General features: G+C 42.7%; 2 protein-coding genes across 4 annotated transcripts in view; one reads left to right on the forward strand and one right to left on the reverse strand.

Moving 5' to 3' along the window:
- RAF1 (Raf-1 proto-oncogene, serine/threonine kinase) overlaps positions 1 to 14,983 on the forward strand; it is a 65,664-nt gene extending 50,681 nt beyond the window's left edge. For all 3 annotated transcript variants that reach the window (XM_016209905.2, XM_016209906.2, XM_087824980.1), the window contains 10 exons: positions 2,783 to 2,810; positions 2,920 to 3,047; positions 3,406 to 3,523; positions 9,231 to 9,315; positions 10,090 to 10,266; positions 11,322 to 11,368; positions 12,785 to 12,903; positions 13,317 to 13,448; positions 13,590 to 13,724; positions 13,955 to 14,983. In XM_016209905.2, the coding sequence (XP_016065391.1) occupies positions 2,783 to 2,810; positions 2,920 to 3,047; positions 3,406 to 3,523; positions 9,231 to 9,315; positions 10,090 to 10,266; positions 11,322 to 11,368; positions 12,785 to 12,903; positions 13,317 to 13,448; positions 13,590 to 13,724; positions 13,955 to 14,098 (1,113 nt within the window). In that variant the 3' untranslated portion in view covers positions 14,099 to 14,983. The remainder of the gene's footprint in view (positions 1 to 2,782; positions 2,811 to 2,919; positions 3,048 to 3,405; positions 3,524 to 9,230; positions 9,316 to 10,089; positions 10,267 to 11,321; positions 11,369 to 12,784; positions 12,904 to 13,316; positions 13,449 to 13,589; positions 13,725 to 13,954) is intronic.
- Positions 14,890 to 20,854, reverse strand: part of MKRN2 (makorin ring finger protein 2) — a 35,613-nt gene continuing 29,648 nt past the window's right edge. The window contains exons 7-8 of the mRNA XM_016209908.2: positions 16,534 to 16,678; positions 14,890 to 16,365 (exon numbers count right to left, since the gene is read on the reverse strand). Coding sequence (XP_016065394.1) covers positions 16,228 to 16,365; positions 16,534 to 16,678 — 283 coding nt within the window. The 3' untranslated portion in view covers positions 14,890 to 16,227. The remainder of the gene's footprint in view (positions 16,366 to 16,533; positions 16,679 to 20,854) is intronic.

The raw sequence follows: 20,854 nt of genomic DNA on the forward strand, positions 1-20,854 counted from the left end.
ATTAACAGGATTGCTAAGACTGTCAGATAGTAGACTATCAAAAATGAAACAATCATTAAGTTAAATTTTATATTTATTGTCAGACTTGTTTTCATGGTTTATTTTCTTTTTTTGGTACTAGAGTACGTAGGAGTAAAAAGAAATACTGTTTGTGGTATTGCTGATGGGTGAAATAAGTTTCTCAAAGTGTGATTTTGAAGCTAAAGGCATTTAAAATTTTTTCTTAAAAATCAATTCCAACCCAAGACCAATGCTAGATTTATTCGGTTGGTACAACATCACTGTTGTCTTTATTATCCTTGTTTAGACACCAAATGTGTCAGTTTGGTGATATGCCCTGAAAATCCTTTGTTAAAAGCTTATCAGACACAACTGTGCTCTCTCTATATCATGATTTGTTCCTTGAAAAACCTCCGGGACACCTGCCATTTCAGGCACAGTTTACTTCACTCAACCCTCAAACCACTTAGGCGTACTTGTGCTACCAATCAGAGGTGGCAGAGACTCAAAAAGTTGGCTTCTGAATATGGAGTCTATAGTAGTCATTTGTTGAGTGAGAGGGGCACTTTGAATATCACAGTATTATTGTGAGGAGGTCATGTGCATGTAAGTTATGACTTTAATTTCTATTTATCATAATTAGCCCTGATAATCATACAGTAATATACCAGTTACTTTTTTTCTATTATATGACTTATTCCTGTGTAATTATTCTTAGAGGAAACATTAAGAGTGAAAAATCTTGAGTTTTTACTATAAAATGACTAGCACTACTGTTGTGTTTAATCCTCTCTGTACTTTATTTAATCCTCACCCAAGGATATGTTTTTATTGATTTGGGGTTGTTTTGTTTTGCTTTGTTTTTATTGATTTCAGAGGGGGAGAGAGAGAGAAACATCAATCGGCTGCCTCCTGCACTCCCCCTGCTGGGAATCAAGCCCACATCCCAGGCATGTGCCCTGACTGGGAATCGAACCTCAGTCTCCTGGATCACAGGTCGATGTTCAACCGCTGAGCCATGCCGGCTGCGCTGTTTTTATTGATTTTAGAAGAGAGTAAGGGAGAGGGAGAGAGAAACATCAATTGGTTGCCTCCCGTATATGCTCCAACAGGGGATCAAATGCCTAACCTGGGTATGTGCCCTCACTGGGAATCGAACCTTCTCTGCACTTTAGAGACAGAGCACATTTTGATTTGTTTTTTTAATCACGATTCAGCATTTTTTAAGTATACATTCTTGTTTTAAGCCATTTATATTTCTCTTTAATATTTAGATTCCAAGATGACTGAAAATCCCTTCTAGGATAAATCAGTCCAACTGTAGAAATTAGCACAGAATAAAATATGAGGTATATAATAGATATAGGAAAAAAATTACTGTGACATTAAGAAAAAATCCTAGTGCATGGAAATATAATTCTGGTCAATAAAAATAGATTGTGTCATGCTTTGACTAAAAACAAGTAAGAGATTAGTTGGATAATAAAGCATAGCTCCTGTGTATTCTGATAAAATTCAGGTTTATTTTTGGCCAGTGTTTTTCCCACCTGGCAGTCATTTCTACTTAAAAACATAGAAATTCCTGGACTTGCCACCTGCTCTCTCAGACATGCTTATTCAATCCTAGTGGGGGTAGTAAGGGGTGGGAATCTGTAATCTTAAACACCTCTCTAAGTGATTCTTGAAGACCCACCAGGTGTGGGAACCCCAGAACCAGGCTTTACTGTAAATTCTGAAGATGCTTTGGTGGGGCTACCAAAGGCAGGGAGGGGCAGCTTGGTTTATGATTTTTCTTTTAATCTTGTAAAGATGTCATAGAGTGGGAGCATTCCAGTAATAGCTTTGTGAAAAAAGTATCTTGTCTTTACTGTGGTGACACAAAGAAAATAAAGAGAATATGACTTCCCAGAAAAATATCCTTTTTGAGGATGTGAGGCCAAGTGGTTTTATATTGTAACTATTTATATACTTTTAAGTGAAGATATATAAAATGAGGATTTAGGTGTTGTGGAGGGCCTTGTAACTTAAACTGTTTCACCCAAACAGTTTGTAATAAATTCTAAAGACAGCATTTGACTTCTTACGTGAGTAGAATGTAACTAATTTCAGAGCTTGCCCATAAGGTCTGAGGAGCATTTTGTGGTGAACAAAGCTGAGATCCATGCCTATGGTTTCTTGTTCTATTTCTGCCACCTACTGTCAGTATTACCCTGGCCAAGTCTCATGACCTGCTCTAATATATTTTCTTATATGTAAAATGTAGGTGTTCGACTAGGAGATTATGATCCTTTCATCTTTCCGTGATTTTAGGCTCAGAAAAAAGTGATATAGTCATGGTGTTCACCCATATCAAATCCATCTTCTGGTCAATGTGCCCTAATGAACTCCCAGAAGAGTAAAAGTGAGCTTGTCAGCGAATCCCCCACTTTTTTTTGAGCCTCACTGGAGCAAGATCCCCAATCATTGGAAAGATCTTAGCTGATAGTAACTTTGCTAGTCTTCCTAAAGAGTATGTTTGCTGTGTGCATTGCTTTCTTCTGAGATAATTTGGTTTTCATTGTATATGAAAAATTAACATCAGTCCTCCTAATATTTGATGATAACAATCTTAGAGATATTAGTCACTGACATTTGATGAATTTAATCAAAGGGAAGTGTGTAATTAGACTGTTTGTGTTTTAGAGGTTTTGTAATCTTTGTTCCTGCAAATCCTCCCTATCCCCTTCCCCAGAGAACATCTTTTTCCGTGCAGAAATTGACCAGCTTTCCTTTTCTGTTTCAGGATGCAATTCGAAGTCACAGTGAATCAGGTACTTGTCCAAAGTCATTTAGCAAATAGTAATGGGCTTTTTCTCTTTATGCTGTGTATTTTCTCTTGGCTTATCCACGTGTGGATTCTGTTTGTCTTGTCCATTAAAGCCTCACCGTCAGCCTTGTCCAGCAGCCCCAACAATCTGAGCCCAACAGGCTGGTCACAGCCCAAAACCCCTGTGCCGGCACAGAGAGAACGGGCACCAGGATCTGGGACCCAGGAGAAAAACAAAATTGTGAGTCTGACCAACTGTATCTCCTTGAGGTTAGGGTTCAGTAAGAAAAACTTAAGTCAGAAATGAGAATGCTTTTAATTTTGGGAAGGAGGGGACTCTAATGAAAAAACATTTGATGAATCATATTGTAAATGTCTGTGCCGTTTTTGGTGTGCTTGCATTGGGAAAACTTGCTGGTTTGTTGTAAGGGAGGGTGCAACTAAAATGATATTTTCGGAAAAACAAAAATTGGAATTATAGTTAACATGTCTGTCTTTAAAAGGTATGAAAATGTATGGAGTTGATCTTTTCTTTGAAACCCTTGTTAAACAGACCTTTACCATTCCGTGGAATAGATTTAATGACCTGATTGTTTCAGAGGCCTCGTGGACAGAGAGATTCAAGCTATTACTGGGAAATAGAAGCCAGTGAAGTGATGCTGTCTACTCGGATTGGGTCAGGCTCCTTTGGAACTGTTTATAAGGGCAAGTGGCATGGTAAGTTGGGCCTTTACGTCAAGGGGTAAAATCAAGTTTCAGTCCAGAGAGCATCAAGGGGGGAGGATTCGATTCTGCGGCTCACAGCAGCACTCTCCAGGGATACTGGAGTGCATCTGAAGATTGAACTTAACGTTTCAGTGAGATTTCATAGCATTCTTTTCAGACTCCACAATGCTATAGTTGGTTATAAGGGTTTCAGGATAATTGAAAACTGGTGAGTTGAGCCCTAAATGTCAAGTACTCTTATAAACTGACTAGATACAGGTTGCACGTGGGACATGCTTTGAAGCTTCTTAAATGAGTAAGAGTCTGCTGCTGTGAGGGGAGCATGGACTCTAGAAACTTAAAGCTGGAAAGCACCTTACAGATTTTACATGCAAGAAAACTGAGGTCCCTAGAGGGGAACCAGCATACCCATGGTCAAACAGTTGGGCACAGGAGAGCCAGAAGCTGCCTGCAACAGCTTCTCTTTGCTCTGCTCTGGGATTGGCTATGGGAATCCCTATCAAATAGGGAAGACACAGGCTTAATTCTTGAATCTGTGGAGTGTTAGTGTTCTTATTCTAGAATCGCTTTGTCACTTGGAAGAAATGTACCATTGTAATGTCTGTAGCCACAGCTTGTGTATTTGGCAACTAAATAGCATTTTTTGTCAGGTTTTTAATGCTCCTGGCTTTAGGATGTTAGCATTATAGGGAGTGTTGCCTTGAAAATGCTACATGTTCCTAAGAAGACATCTCTTATAAATTCAGATTTTAATAAAGCAAAAAAATCAAAACAAAAACTAAAAATACCTAAAGTGCCTAGGTGCCTATATTTCTACTTTGAATGCTACCATATTATCTTTATTTGTAAATGGGCAAAGATTGAGAGAAGGGTCTCACATGAATGGAACATTATAATTAAAGGTTTTGAAAACTGAGAAATGCCTCCAATATTACGTGTACCTTACGTTCATGAATATATGGGTTTGCCACTTGTAACTAATCATCTGACAAATTTCTGGTTCTTTAAGGGACTAGTACAGGATTGAACATTTATAAATTACACAGAGGATGATTCCTTTTCCTTTGAAAATTCCATCTAGTACACTAGTGGCCTGCCTGTGGGTCTCTGAGAAATTATACTATTGCAGAATATTATCCAAATAGATGTCACGAATGTCTAGGTGACCCCTTAGGAAAAAGAGTACAGTTATGTGGGATGCTGTATAATATAGAGGTGCTTGTATCTGAGACAAAAGGCTGATAGTAATTGTAGGAGGTGGAGCAGTGAATATTGCTTTTAATGCTTCCATTAGGAGCATTTAATCATTTTTATACCACATTTCTAAAAGCTTCAGCTAAAAGCCAATAGATGTATGCCCAAATTTAAGTTTCCTCTGATCGAGCACATGTTAGATTTGCCACAATACTGCTTATGAGCTTGTGTTTATTCTCAGTGTGTGAGCTTTTAGACTGTGACAAGATGTATTTGTTACAGTGTTACTGTCATAAAGACTCCTGTTAGAAGATAGATAACACGTCTAATGCTTTTAAGATTCTAATTTTTTAAGGAGTCTCAAGTCGGAGGAACGAGGAGCAATGGACTTTCATGTTAGCCCCTCAGAGCGTGAGCTATGGTCTCTGAATAAAGAAAAATGGGAGAGTCACGGAAACCATAACTTCTAGATTGAGGTTCTGTGGTATACCTCCCCCGCCCCCTTTGTTACTGCTTTTCTGGTTCCTATATACAGTGTTTTATTCAGTTTGTTAGTCAGAACTGTTTTGGTGATTTTTTAATTTTTTATTCTGGCTAGCAGCTGTGAAAGTAAACAGAAGGATCTCAAAGCAGCTGAGATGGAGACCTCAGTTCCATGAACTAAAGCTCACCTTATGTAAAGAAGAGGCCCTTGAGCTCAAGCACAGAGGCTCCGTTTAAGCATAAGTTTGGGATCTGATTTGCTAGTCTCCACTAATTACAAACAACACGTTAAAAGGAATGAAGACAGCAGTAGAGGCTGTCAGACTAATGGCAGGGACGATCACTGACAGCGTGAGGAGGCAGCAAAACCCTGGAGCAGATCTACTTAGTGCGAGGCAAGCAGTCTGGTGTAACCCTGGTCTGGGGATCCCCATCTCAGCTTAAGGCTGAAGTTTGTAACTTTAACTGAGTCAGTAAAGAGGTGGGATGGTGTTCATTGTATTCTGTTACAGAAAGCAGGGTATGGATAAGTTGTAGACAATCCCAGTGGTTAACCGGGGAAATGAATTGTTTACAAAGGTTAAAAACATTCAGTTTACCAGTGAGAGCAGCTCTTCCTTCTTCACTGATGATGAAAGAGATATCAACATCTCATTAAAAACACAATAACCAATAGGAACATGTCTTAACTTGTTGGTACTATTTTTACTTCTGACTTGACTGTTAAGGGAAAGGAAGAAGTTCTGGTTAACTACTACCTGTAGCTACCCTCCATAAAAAGTTCCCTGGCTGACCTTTGTCATTTATATTACTTGCTAAAGTAAATAAGTACCATTCTTTAGATGTTGTACGATTGCCAGCTACAAAGGTATTTGGATAGTTTGGAGAGCAGCCTTTGTTTTGGGCCCAGACCTAATTCTACAAATTGGGGGCTAGGCAAGACCTGGGGACCTCAGGCTGGGCACTGAGTCCTGACTCATCCTCCCAGAAATGGATTCTGGACCTGGGCTGCATACAGCTAAGTCTTCAGTATTCCCCACCAGAGGCTGTACCCACTCCCCACTCCAGAGCCTCGGACAGCTTATTGAGTCATAACTTATCTCGCTGACAGTTGCATTTTAAAATTCGTTCCTTTGCAGTGCTTTCTGAGCATTCTTCTAATACCAAGCATTCTTTAGAGGTTAGAAATGAAGCAGTGAACAAAAGAGATAAAAATCCTCTTAATGGAATTTATATTCTGGTGGGGACAATAACCAAAAAAAGTATATAATGTATTTTAAGTGCTAAGCAGAAAAATGGAGGAAAGCAGGTATGGAGTGGCAGGCCCAGTTCAGTGTTTGCAGATTGGAAAGGGAGGAGTCTGCCGAGGAAGTGGCATTTGTATGAGGCCTGATGGTGGTGCAACTTGGGGAAGAAGCAACAGCAGGTGCAAAGTGGATCACTCACCTGCCCTGTTAGAGGAACTCAAGGAGGTCTTGTTGGCGTCAGTAGAGTTAATGAGGGGAAAGGCTAAGAAGAGTGAGGTCTGGGGGTAGGGGTTGTAGGATCCCATGAGAAATCATTTTAGCTCTGAGCAGTTTGACCAAGTAGAAAACTGTTCTTTATATGAGTTGAAATGAGTTTTCCTATGTTTGCCTATTGTTCCTAACAGAATGAGTGCCTATCATGGCAGTTCTCTGAATATTTACATGTAAATGAGGAAGTGGGGTCATATGGAGTGTGGGTTTCAGTGAGAAATTGCATATAATTGTTGTTATAACTGTTCACTGTAAGCCAGCTGGCAGATGGGTCCCTGTGGGGGCCATAGGGCTCTGTCCTTGGTTTGACTCTGTTTAGTCTTCCTATCAGGGACTTGCATGACGACTCTGGTATTGTGGATGACACGAGGAGTTGTAATGTTTTTTTGTAATGTATCTTTGGTTAATAGGATTTAGATGAGAGGATTTGAACTGGTTGTGATGACAGAACAAAGAAAAGATAAGCTTTTTAATAGGGATAAGTCCTGTTCACTCTTCCAAAAAATGGAGTCTAGAGGTAGAAGAAGTTCAGCTGACTACCGGGCCAGAGTGAGTCACTGTGAGCAGCAGGCTTTGGCTCCCAGTGAAGCCTCTGAGTTCTGAGGTTGCATCATTGATTAGGTCCAAAAGTGGTTCCACTGGGGATGAGTTCAGTGACAACTGGAGCATGTCCAGAGGAAAGCTGTAAGAAGGGGAAGGGCTCATGAACTAGGAAGTTCCTGAGAAGCCACCCCTTCTGAGGAACAATCCAGCATCTCCCCAAGCCTTCCTCCTGCACCCCCACCCTGGCCTGTCCCTTTAAAGCTCTGCACAGTGCCTGGGCCACCAGCATCCTAGCCCCACTGCTCAGTTGACTGCCACATTGGGTCATTTTACCTTCATAGGGTTTCTTGCCTCCACCCCCTCCTTTCTGTTCCCATGTCATCACTATGCCTGCATCTTACCTGGGCTCTTGCAGCAGGCTTCTCCTTGGCTTCCTTCCTATCCTGCAGGCACCCAAATCCCATGCCAGAGTTTTCCAAGCACAGCTAGTATTCCCCCCCCCCCCCCCCCCCCCCGGCCTCACCTCACCTTTGTTAATCCTTCCCTCGGCGTCTATCCCATTCCCTTTAGACCTTTCTGCATCCTCTCTACCAAGAGACTTAAACCCTCCCCATCTTGGCTCAGACTGCTCCAGAATGAGCAGTTATGCTGAAGACTGTCCTACTCCATCATAAGGAACTTGAGGCTGGGGCTGCATCTAGCTCCATCTTCCTAGATAGAAGGCAGCTCTGAATATAGTGTGCATCTCCCATCCAAGGTCAGCAGCCCTGGGCCCTTGGTAAATACATGTGCCATTGAATTGGATGAGAACCTACTGTGGAAGGTGTTAAGTGGGGACTTTAGTTTTAGTTGATAAACCAGAGATCACAGTACAACAGTTTAGGACCTATCATAAGAACTATCAGTTGGTGCTCCCCAAAAATGAAGTGAGGAATGCGCCAGTAGAGGTTGCAAGGATATAACGTACTTGATATGTGGAGGAACTGTCACCTCCAAGGTGCCTTTCCACGAACTCCTACTTCATTTGATCACCAGAAAGCTATGTTTTAGTAAATTCGCTTGCCATGAAAATCTGAGCTCCTAAAAGGGCTTCAATTTATTATAATTTCTATGATAAATGACATAAAAGCACTTCTGAAATTGGCTTCTAAATTGGTAGCACATATAAAGTAGAATTGATCCATGGATATTCTAAGGTTGTATAAAGAGGCGCCTAGCAATTGACAGTGATGAACAGCCACTTGTCAGTGTTGTGGTTAGAAGTAGCCATTGGAGTCAGACTGGGGTTCTAATCTTGGTTCTAGCACTTTGGTTTGTGGTTATGTGACCTGTGACTAAACTTTATTTTCTGTAAAATGAGGCTAACTGTACTTATGTCATAGGGCAGCCATGAGGATTAAATGAGATAATGCCTGTGAAAACACAGACTGTCAGGGTATAGTAAGCAATGACTATTAATCCTAAGAAGTCTTTTGAATGGTATTGAAAGCAAAGCAGCTTAATTTCAATATATATATTTGATTTTGTACAGTGGACCATCTTAGGTCTTATTGAAATGTAGCTGCTGAGTTTAACAACTGCTTGCTAAGTGGGTTCCTTCCTAGCACCAGCCTTCTGGCCCCAAAGATTCAGTATCTGCTGGGACATTCATGTCCACCCACTGATGTCATCCTCATAGGCCCAGGCTGTGACCTGTCACACATCACCTTACCTCAGGATGCCAGATTTAGTAGGAATAGTTTAAACCAAGTCTGTTCAAGCCTGTGGTGTGGTATTTTAAGGACAGGAGTGTAACTTCTGTGACTTTTTTCAGCTACTTGAATAATTTAGAAATTTGCATATTTGTTCCATCTGTTTAGGCACAAGATTCTTAAATGATTCACTATATTTCAAAACTAGGGTATATGAAAAATAAAGTAATATCATTCAACTGATTGTACTGACTACACACTAATTTGCAGGAGACGTTGCAGTAAAGATCCTAAAGGTGGTTGACCCTACACCAGAGCAGTTGCAGGCCTTCAGGAACGAGGTGGCTGTCCTGCGGTGAGTAGAAAGCTGGCCTGTCCGGCTCCCCTGGAGTGGCAGGTGTGGGGCATGGGTGGTGGTACACAAACCACAGAGTAAGTGGGCTTGCACTGTGCAGACCTATGGCTGGGACTAGTGGTTAGTGATGTTCACTGTGGAGGCCTGTGGTTGAAACTCCTCCCTTACAAGTGAAAGGGAGTGGAAGGTTTCCTTCCAGTGTATGTGGTTGTGAAACATTTAGAAGAGCCCCTTTTGGTGAACAGACCCCCTTCCACTGCTTTAGTTCTCTGGGCATACTACACTCAGTAGCCCAGGTTCTCTCTCTTGAGTTTTGGTTTGAGGTTGGGAGAAATAGGTTTTATTTTCACATTTATTTCCATGAACTCTTTTTATGGCCAAGTTGACTTATTCTGGATGTCAGACTTTAAGTTTTCAAATCTTTGAGTCGCTATTTAGACTTGTAGCAGGAAGTTGAATAATGATGAATTCCACCAATGAGGGGTCCTGCTGACCCCTGTGGGGAAAACCGTGATTGTACCCTGATAAAGAGAATGTCCTCTCTACAAACAAGGCAGCACCGAGGTGAATCGTGAATCATGGTGGGCTCCTTTGACAGCCCAGAATACCAATTGGATTATCTGTAGTCATGTGTGTTTGCTTTGCCAGCCACTCAGATTGTAAGCACCGGTGGTGTCAAGAACACACAGGATTTGTCGTCAGTGGGGAAGCAGAGTAGATCTCTCTATTCTGAAACAAGGGAAAGTTCAGAGCCTTCTCTCCTCCCTCATCCAGCAAAACACGGCACGTGAACATCCTGCTCTTCATGGGGTACATGACGAAGGACAACCTGGCCATTGTGACCCAGTGGTGCGAGGGTAGCAGCCTCTACAAACACCTGCATGTCCAAGAGACCAAGTTCCAGATGTTCCAGTTGATTGACATTGCCCGGCAGACTGCTCAGGGAATGGAGTGAGTAGATAGTCTGATGACTACAACGTCTGGGCTCCAAGCATCAACTTGTCCCTAAATTGGGATCAGGGTTAGGAAAAGCCAAGTCTGTTAAGTGATTTCTGTGGTATTTTTGCACAGCTGAAAATAAGCCTCTGGTATGGGCGGAAGTGACACTTCCATGTCCCTCGCCCAAGCTGAGGCTGCTCCCTTGGGGCTCAGATTCAGTTTCCAGGCACTCCCCTCAAAACCCAGCCAGATACCCAGCCTTACAGCTATGGCAGTGCCCTCTGTGGGCATCAGATGTCACTTTTTGGATAATGCTTAAAGGTCATCCTCACGCTTCCATTAAATACTACTTTTGTGTGTGTCTGTGCTTGTCACATTTCTTTGTGAAAGGTGTGTGTGTTCCTTCCATTCTCTGCTAGCCCAGAGCAGTGCTTCTGAAACTCTTCCTTATGTGGAGGAGCGAGAACTCTTCACACCGCCACATGTCTGGGAGTTGAAGCTAAGCTGTGCTTGAAAGTGCTATATAAAATCTCATTTTCTGCCTTAACATTTTAGGAAATAACTAGTCACAATTACTTTTTAGGAAAAAATTAAAGAGATAGTCACATATCAAATTTGCTGCTTTAAAGTGTACAGTTCAGGTGGTGTTTTTTAGTATATTCAAAGTTGTGCAACCATCACTAATTTTAGAACATTTTCAAGATATGAGGTTTTTTGTGTCGGACTGCTTTCACTTAGCATGTTTTTGAGAGGTTTATCCATATTATAGTATATATCAGTATTTCATTCTTTTCTGTGGCTGAATAATATTCCATTGTATGGATATATGCCGCATTTCATTTATTTGTTAATCGGCTGATGGACATTTTGGTTGTGAGAATTACTTCTTGAGTAAAATTGATGCTTAAAGAAGTGTCACTCCATTTTGCTATAGCACAATGTGGCCCCCCACCGAACCAGTGCAGTGGGAGCCAGGCCTTCAGGTGCTTTGCTTTGTAGCTGTAGTTGGAAGCTGCTTTCTAGCTATGCCCCATAAACTGTTTTTAATTGTTATTTTCCCTTCACAGCTATTTGCATGCAAAGAACATCATCCACAGAGACATGAAATCCAACAGTATCCTTTGGTGGTGGTTTCATTTGACTGCTCAATTCTAAATTTAGGGAAACAGAAGGGAGACTTTGAAAGTTATCTCAGCGAAAAATGGCCTTGGGAAGATTTCCACAAGAGTTGAGATAAGTGTTTGGGTTATGCTTGAAATAGGTCGTTTTATTATGCTGTTTATTACTAATTTAACTTGGCGTGGGGGGGATGGCGCTTTTTTGCCTTTCATGTTTTTTTTCCTAGTTTGTGGAGTGTGTGTGTGTATCTGGTCAGAATGCAGCTGTAAACCAAATATAAGATTTTAAAAATTACTACGTATAATTGTCTGTCTTAAATGTACAGAAATAGTTTCCTTTAGAGGTTACTATTAGAATCAACCCTTCCCCTCTCTAAGACTTCATGTGCTTTTGTAGAAATAATGAATTAAGGTATTTTACATCTCCCTCCCTTGGAAAGGAGTGTGGCATTACAGCTGAACTTTGCTTCTTGGCCATGACAGGCACAACAGTTGTGTTGAGGTCGATTGTGGGACATGGCTTACTTGGGGTACATGTCTGAGGCATGGAATACTTTAGTAGTTTTTTTGGGGACCAACACATGCCATGAAAGCGGACACCATAGACTTTAAGGAGGTGTGAATTACTGAGCAGCAGATCATAAGACAGCCTTAAACTGACTGACTTCTTTCCCTAGAAATGAAGGGAGTTTGGTTCTGATTTTGAAGTGACTAAGTGTCTTAGGACAGCATTCAGCACTCACTGAGGGATTTTCTATTTTGCTATTCACATGTCATTTGAGGGCAGAATGCAGGCAGAAGTGAATGTAAGCAACCAGCAGGCTGTGCGCAGTTCTGAGGTGCACTGGAAGGCAGCCTGCACTCTTACAAGTCTTGGGGTTTAAGGCACCTACATTATGTGGGAAGGTCACAGGCCAGGGACCTGGCACCTAGATGTGTAAATGGGGAGAAGCAGCAGGGGGAAAATGGCCGTTTCGGGCTGGAGCCAAGTCATCTTGCACTCCCGAGCATTCCTTGTGTATGAAGAAGGGACATTTCAAAGGCACTTAGATTTTATTGATTTTTAGAGCGAGAGGAAAGGAGAGGGATAGAAACATCGATGAGAAACATCATTGATCAGCTCCCTCCTCCACACAACCCCACTGAGGATTGAGCCCTAAACCCAGGCATGTGCCGACCGGGAATTGAACCAGTGACCTCTTGGTTCCTGGGTCGACACTCAACTGCTGAGCCATACTGCCCAGGCTCAAAAGCACTTTTTAAAACTTCAGAAATCCTAGCAAATCCAGTACAGAGAAGGCTTGGGGGGCAGATGGGAAGTGGAGAGATGCTGTGCTAATAAGAACTTTGGTAAGTTTTTCAAAATTAACTTGACCAGTGTTTTGAAACCAGAGTCCTTAACAAGCATTGAGATATATTTCTCCATGAAGGCCTGACAGTGAAAATTGGAGATTTTGGTTTGGCAACAGTAAAGTCACGCTGGAGTGGTTCTCAGCAGGTTGAACAACCCACCGGCTCTATCCTGTGGATGGTGAGGAGGCGAGGCTCCCACTAGGAGGGTGCAGGGAAGAAGGGGTACCCTGGAGATCTGTGTGTGTGCAAAACTTAAAGCATTGCTCCACATTTCTCCCAAGTCCAGGCCACCTCAGTGATGCTTTCGATGATGTCAGACAGGCTGGGGTGAATTTGGGTTTCCTGGAGGAAGCTGATCAGAACCATGCTGAAGCATAGCTTGGAGGAGAGTTAGGTGAAAGTGCTGGATCCCAGAGACTAGGATTCCTGAGCTCGAATAAGCCAGCCCCTGAGGGCGTTGGTGGGCCCTTTAGGGACAAGGTATAGAGGGCAGAGGAAAGGACTCATACAAAATGGAATGGAAGGGAAGGGAAAGTTTGGCCCCTGGATGTGAGGGGCCCAGATAGTGACAAATGCACTTTGTCCTTGTAGGCCCCAGAGGTGATCCGAATGCAGGATAATAACCCATTCAGCTTCCAGTCTGACGTCTACTCCTATGGCATTGTGCTGTATGAGCTCATGACAGGGGAGCTACCTTACTCCCACATCAACAACCGAGATCAGGTATGCGCACTGTCACTAAAGGAACGAACTTGCTGCGGAAGCCCCTGGGCCTCCTGCCAGTCTGAGCAACTAGAGGGTTGGAAGCTGCTGCTTTCAGTGTTGTTTAATCATCCCTTCCCTCAACTGTTTTCTCTCCCTTAGATCATCTTCATGGTGGGCCGAGGGTATGCATCCCCAGACCTTAGTAAGCTGTACAAGAACTGCCCCAAAGCAATGAAGCGGCTTGTAGCCGACTGTGTGAAGAAAGTTAAGGAAGAGAGGCCCCTTTTTCCCCAGGTAAGACTCAGCTCAAAGATGCTGGGACTGATTAAATTAAAGCAGGAGTTCTTAATTACGAGGAGGAAGTATGGTGTTTGTTTTTTCAAATAGGGAGGGGCTCGTGTTCTCCACAAGATGTTACAGGTGGGGTGAAGAGAACAGCCTGTCTTTGGATTCCTGATGGAAAACTGCTGCTATGGAAACGCCAAGGCCCACATAAGGAGACCATTTTTGTGGCTTTGTTTCAGATCCTGTCTTCCATTGAGCTGCTCCAACACTCTCTACCGAAAATCAACCGGAGCGCTTCTGAGCCATCCCTGCATCGGGCGGCCCACACTGAGGATATCAATGCCTGCACGCTGACCACGTCTCCTAGACTGCCTGTCTTCTAGCTGACTTTGCACCTGCACTCAGGCCACCAGGGGAGGAAGGAAAGTCAGCAGGCACCACCTTTCTGTTCCCTTTCTGTGGGAGCAGAAAGCTTGTTTCCAGAGAAGCTGCTGCTAAGGACCTCTAGACTACTCACAGGGCCTTACTTCATGTTGCCTTTTCTACCCTTTCTGGTCCTGGGAGAAGGAAGCCATTCACCATGCTGGTTTGTCCTGTGTCCTCCATGCTCATGAGCTGAGCCTTCTTCAAATATACCAGTGGCTGCTGATGGCAATATATGATCTGGGACCCCGGCCATTGGCTAAATGAGTATTTTTAGGGCAAGAAAAAGCCCTCGGAGGTGAAATGAAGGTAGGCAAACCAGCCCTGATGGGGGGACACACGGATTTTGGATTTTGAATATCAGCTCCTATGAGGAATGCTTATCACAGAAAGGACTTTTTCTTCAGAGATAGTGGTGTGGCGCCAAACAGGTAGTTTTGCACATAATGCACCAAACAGCCCAGGACTGTCGAGACCACGGCCGCCTAAAGGAGTCTGCTTTGGTACTATGGAACTTGAGTTTGGGGACCCTTCCTTTTCTTGGAGGTCTCCAGTGCATTGGATGGTTTTCCAGAAGAGATGCCTGGCCTGCCCCTCCCGGTCTCCGCTCTCTCAGGGAGCAGTCTTCCATCATGCTGAATTTTGTCTTCCAGGAGCTGCCCCTATGGGGCGGGGCCACCGGCCAGCTTTGTATCTCAACAGCCACGTCATGTGTATGCAAGGAAGCCAAGAATACAGGTTTTCTTGATGATTTGGGTTTTAATTTTGTTTTTATTGCGCCTGACAAAATACAGTTATCCAATGGTTCCTCAATTATGTTATTTTAATAAAATAAATTAAATGTAGGCTTACTGGCTGTTTCTTCCTTTTAGAATAATATTAAGCTCACAGCTTGAACTCTCCATTTGTTCATCCCTTCTGGAACAGGACTCAAGCAGGAAATGGGCCCAGAGCCTCTGCCGGGAGTGAATTTAATTCAGCCTTTGCCTGTGCTCTTTGTCACCCTTCACTAAAGGGTTAACTATAAAAATTATGCATAAAGCACTCTTAAACTCAGGTAAGAATAGACCTTTTTTTCTACCCACACTTTAATGCATTTTACAAAATATTTGATATCTATAGCTGTTTTATAAAAATAGGTAATTCCGGCTTAGAGTGAGTTTGTTCTGATTCACAAGACTATGTTCCTTCAATTAAAACCATAACTGATGATAAAAGTCATGCTCAGGACCAGTGTTGTTGGGTCAGAACAAGAAATTTTTTTACAGCTTAAGATTAGATGGCTTGGGCAGGAAGCGCACACAAGAGCATGTGTGTACGAAGCCCTCAGTAGGATTACCTTGGAGCCCGTGCCCACAGGGGAGAGCTAGGGACATGTTTCCCTGGAGGCACGCGTGCAAGGTTTCCTCCAATCGTGGCCACGCCAACCAGAAATGAGGAGCTGTACCTCTGCTCTACAACCCTGTACTTCCTGCCACTTCAAGAGCCTCCACCTCACCCCCACCCCCACCCCCAAGGAAGAAGGTTTATATTTTGCTTACTGACTATACGACAACAAGACTCCTGCTCTGATTTGGGACACTAAGGGGTACAGTGCCCATTTTTTGTTTCTGAAAAAGCCCTGTATAGATCAAGTTTTGACCACACACTAGTTAAGTACTATGGAAATTCACTATAGGAATCATTTTTAGGTGTGAAGAATCCTTTGGTAAGAAAAAGAAATCTACTTTAGGGGCAACTGCAAGTTGACTAGTTTCTAGTGAGCTAAGGCTCATAAAAGACAGGAGCCAAGTTTGTTTTAAAAGCAATCAATCAAAACTCAGTCTGACTATTTAGCTGGTCCCCCTGAGGAGCCTGAGGTGCAACTAAAATATCAACTATAAAAGTAGTGATTCCATATACTTGTTATTTTACATCCTTCACTCTTTGCATGGATGTAATGGAGAATGGATGAGACCAAGGTTAAATACAACCCCACTCCAATCCAATCAACACACTACCTGGGGCTGCAGTAAAGGAAGCTCTGCACACCCTAGTTGGGAAAGGCTCTGCTGCCGGAGCCCAAAATGCAGGGGCGACCATCTGTTCTTCAGGGTTCTGATGACTCTACTCCAGACAGGTGCATGAAGAGGTCCCCAAGCTCTGTCATGTCGACATCTTCAGTATTGGGGACATGCTGGCTTTCTCGGTTCTCGATGAAATCCCAGAGCCGCACTGAATTGAAGAACTGCAAAAATAGCCAGCAAACATGCCTGCTTATTAAAAATGGCAATATGAAGGCTGGGTAGCTTCTTTTTTATTTCTGGTTGCCAAAACTATTAGAAAAAGGGCCAGGAGCAGTAACTAGAAATGCCCACAGGTAAGTGTTCCTGACTAGAGACGGCGAAGTCCTTACCCTCACAGTGCCTTCAGAACTGAGCTGTTTCCGAGGTTTCTCAGGCTCTGCTAGCCGCCCATCAGGGTAAGCGTGGCGGTAAAGACATTTGCTTCCAAATGGGCAGGTCCCCTTGCCTTGCTCAAAGTACTTACAAGCTTTTTTCCTGAAAAACAAAAAATCCAAGATGTTGGGAGAATCTAGGGTCCCACTGAACCACTGCCTTCCTCCATCCCTGCCTACCATGCTAGTACTGGGTCAACGTCATGTTATAGGTAGGGAAGCTGAAGCTCAGAGGTTGGGATGCTGATTTCCAAGCTGGATAATATACCCATATGGGAATACAGCTTCACACAGAACTTAACCTGCACGGAGACTCCATTGTTTTGAGCCTGCAGTGTTCCAAAAAGGTCACAGGAAACGTAGGCTTGACTGTTCGGTGCTGAAGCTGGGCTACCTGCCTCAGTCCCAAGTCCCCAATGGTAGCTTCCCCCAGGGAAGTTTTCCTTCCTCCGGGCCAGCAATGATAGGAGCCACAGAAAAGCAGTGAATTTTAGCAGCCGCCTAAAGTTACAGGTCTCATTCTAATTGTCGTTGGGCCCCACCCTCTCGAGCTATGGACCCCTGTTAAGAACCCCTGCTCCAGAGGAAAATCACAACCAAATGGAGAATTCCCATTTCTTACTGCTCAAATGAAATTTTCACAAATGATCCCAAGTTGAAGAAGAGGAAGAGCCCTCCAAAACCCAGAGGGCCAGCTGGGAGTGCTGAGGAAGGGAAGTTGCAGGAAAAACAAATTACAGCAGAAAGGGTAGGCTGCTGCCAGAGGGCAGCCAGGGTATGTGATAGTGCCAGATGACAAAGAAGGGGGACTCCTTAATTCCTTTTGTTTTTCTGCAAAAGACCAGTGGTGAAGGGCCCCTAGGCCCTAACAACTCCCCACAGAAAAGGAAGGAACTACCTGATTGCCTGGGTGCTACTCCCACCAGGTATGAATCCAGTATAGGTGGCTGGGGAATACATTCAAGCAGAGGTGTGTGAACCAGACACCTTCCATGGCCCCCCTGCTCCCAAGGTTCTGAGCAGATCTAGAAATGACTGCTCAGGCAGTGCATTCTTATGAGTCTGTTAGACACAGGCTTTAATAAACTCATCTGGTTAAAAAAATTACTCTCTAGTCCCCACCCCAAAAATAAGTTTTTCTTCCCCCAGCCTTACCTGGTCACCTACAGCAAAAGCCTCCACTTTACTTTCACTCCTTTTGTTCTCAGCTGTCAGATCCAACTATTCTGCTTACAGAGCACCTCCCAAATCGGCCTGTCCTTTCAGTTCCCACACTGTTAAAGCTAGTAGGGGTGCCATCCTCTGGTGCCTGCCTTTTTTTTTTTTTTTTTAAAATACATACATCTATTGATGTCAGAGAAAATAAAAGAGAGGGATAGAGGGATAGAAACATCAATGATGAGAGAGTCATTGATCGGCCGCCCCCTGCACACCCCCGACCAGGGATGGGGCATGTGCCCTGACCAGGAATTGAACCCTGATCACCTGGATCCTAGCTTGACACTCAACTGCTGAGCCACGCCCAGCCGGGCTGCCGGTCATTTCTTAATTGGCCTCCCCTCCCACCAGGTTCCAACCTCTTTACACTACCACAGAGTAACATCTCCAAACAGTGGGTTACCTGTTTTGCCACCTTAGATTTGACTCCAATCTGTCTCCTAATTCCCTTGTGGTGGTAGATCCTACCTACCGCATCCTTCTACATACCTCTTTCAACCTCAGTGACCACTCCCACTGCTCCCCAAACACAAAATTTGTGCCATTCTGCACCCATGTCATTCTGTGCACCACCCCCAGCCTCCAACACATATGGAGACGCTATTCATACTTCACAGCTTTCCCCAACACTCCTACCCAGGTGGATCCAAGTGCATCCTCTTGTGACATCTGGTTTGGGCCTCTCATGAAGATTTGTTACCAGAAAACCTGTATCATAATTGCCCTTTTGCAATTTCCCATGAAATTATCTTTACTAATCTACAGCCTCCATGAAATTATCTTTACTAATCTACAGCTTGAAGGTGCCTGATCTGTAGTGCGTACTCAATAAATGTCTGTGGAATGCATAAAAACACTGTCATCAATGGAAACTAAAGCCAGGGAAGATAGAAACAGTGATAATGAGAATTTTTGGACAACTCCAGCAGAGCTCCTTCCTACAGGCTGAACCCGTTTGCCTTGCCAATCCTGCCCTCTGGTGGACACATGGTAACATCACATGAGGAAAAAATGGGAAAATACCAAGCCTTTAGTAATTAATGTACAACTTAAAGGAACCATTAAAAAGGGTAACATATAGTTCTGTTTTCAGTAAGTTTCTCCTAGACCTGACCTTCCTGCAGATATCTAGAAACACAAATATTTTAAAAAGACCTGAAGGCACTGGACAATGAACAGTAGCAGGAGGATTCTTCAAGAGATTATACACCTGGAAGAAGGAATGGCAGAGGTGATTTATCTTTATAGGAAAAATAGCTTTTAGCCAAGAGGCCAAAACCGGGTATGTCTATGCAGGGTGGTTAAAATTGCCATGGGAAAATCCAGTCCTTCTGGCCTGAAGAACCAAAAGACAGAGCTGGAAGAAATCAGCCACTGGAAAGTGAGGAAGCCATCCCACAAAGAAAGGGGCTGAGAAGCAGTGCTCCAAATGCTATGCATTAACTCTGCCCCCAAAAAGAATGAAAAGAAATGAACAGAGCCTGAGACCTGTGGGACAATATTCAAAAGTCCCAGGGGGGGAAAAAGAATGTAGAGAAAATATTTGATGACCAAAACTTTTCTAAATTTGGTGAATGACATAAACTTACAGATGCAGAGAACAATGACCAGTATAATATGAAGAAAACCACTCCTAGGTAAAATATATAACTGAAGAAACCCAGGAGAAAATACTGAAAGAAACCCCAGAGATATGATATATTACAATCTGAATTACCACTGACTTATCAGAAACTACAGGGGGTAATAAGCTCCTAGACACGGGTCTTGCCAATAATCTTTTTGCATTTGGCAACAAAAGCAAAAAGTAAACAAGTGGGGTTACCTCATACTAAAAGCTTCTGCACAGCAAAGGAAACCATCAACAAAATGAAAAGGCAACCTGCTGAATGTAACAAAATATTTGCAAATTATATCTGATAAGGAGTTAATATCCAGACTATATAAAGAACTAATACAACTCAGCAACAAGAACAATCCATTTAAAAATGGGCAGAAGGGGTGGGAAGAGATTAACCAAAGAACTTATATGCATAACCCATGACACACAATAGTGTGGTGAAGACCTCGGTGGGCCCAGGGAGGGGGGTTGTCAATGGGGAGAAAGAAAAGGGGACATCTGTAATACTTTCAACAATAAAGATAAATTTAAAAAAATTTTTAAATTGACAAAACATTCTTGTAACTACTCAAAGTGCTAGTCTAATTATGATTTTTTAAAGAAAGATAAGATCTATTTTTATAAGTGCCTTGCTCTTGGGGAGAGAAAAGCAATGTCCTATGTACTTTTTTAAAATTGCAACTGAAGTCATATTAACTCAGAAAAATAAATAAAAATGGGCAGAGGAACTAACTAGACATTTTCTCAAAGAAAACATACGAATGTCCAACAGGCCCATGAAAAGGTGCTCAACATCACTAATCAGCGAAATACAAACCAAAATCACAATGAGATATCACCTCACGCCTGTTAGAAGAGACATCTGCACCAAGAAGTTCACTGCAGCTTTATTCACAATAGCCAAGATACAGAAATAACCTAAGTATACAATGCAGTATTATTCAACCATGAGAACAAAGGAAGTCCTGTCCTTTTGTGACAAGATGGATGGTCCTTGAGGGCATTATACTAAGTGGAATAAGAACGACAAATACTGTGTGGTATCACATGTAGAATCTAAAAAATAAAAGTCCCACTTGTTAGAAAAATGGTTGCCAGAGCTGGGGTAGCAACTGGGGGGTAGGAGGAGGTTGGTAAGAGGCCTAATCATAGTGGAACAATATTTGCAAAGTGCTAAAAGAAAAGAAACATCTATTAAACCAGAATTCTATTCACTGAAAGAGGAGGCAAACTGATCAGACCAATACCAGGTGGGGCAAAAGTAAGTTTACATTTGTCATATGGAAAATAATACAATAATCAATAAATAATACAAGAATAAACTTTTGCGTACTCATGACTGTAAACCTAATTTTTCCCTACTCTGCATATTTTTTGAAAATATAGTTTAAGTTGAAAAATATTTCTGATAAGTAGAAAAGAATTCATTACCAGCAGATC

Source organism: Miniopterus natalensis, chromosome 15 (assembly GCF_054644295.1).
Source record: "Miniopterus natalensis isolate mMinNat1 chromosome 15, mMinNat1.hap1, whole genome shotgun sequence".
NCBI classification, from domain to species: Eukaryota; Metazoa; Chordata; class Mammalia; order Chiroptera; family Miniopteridae; genus Miniopterus; species Miniopterus natalensis.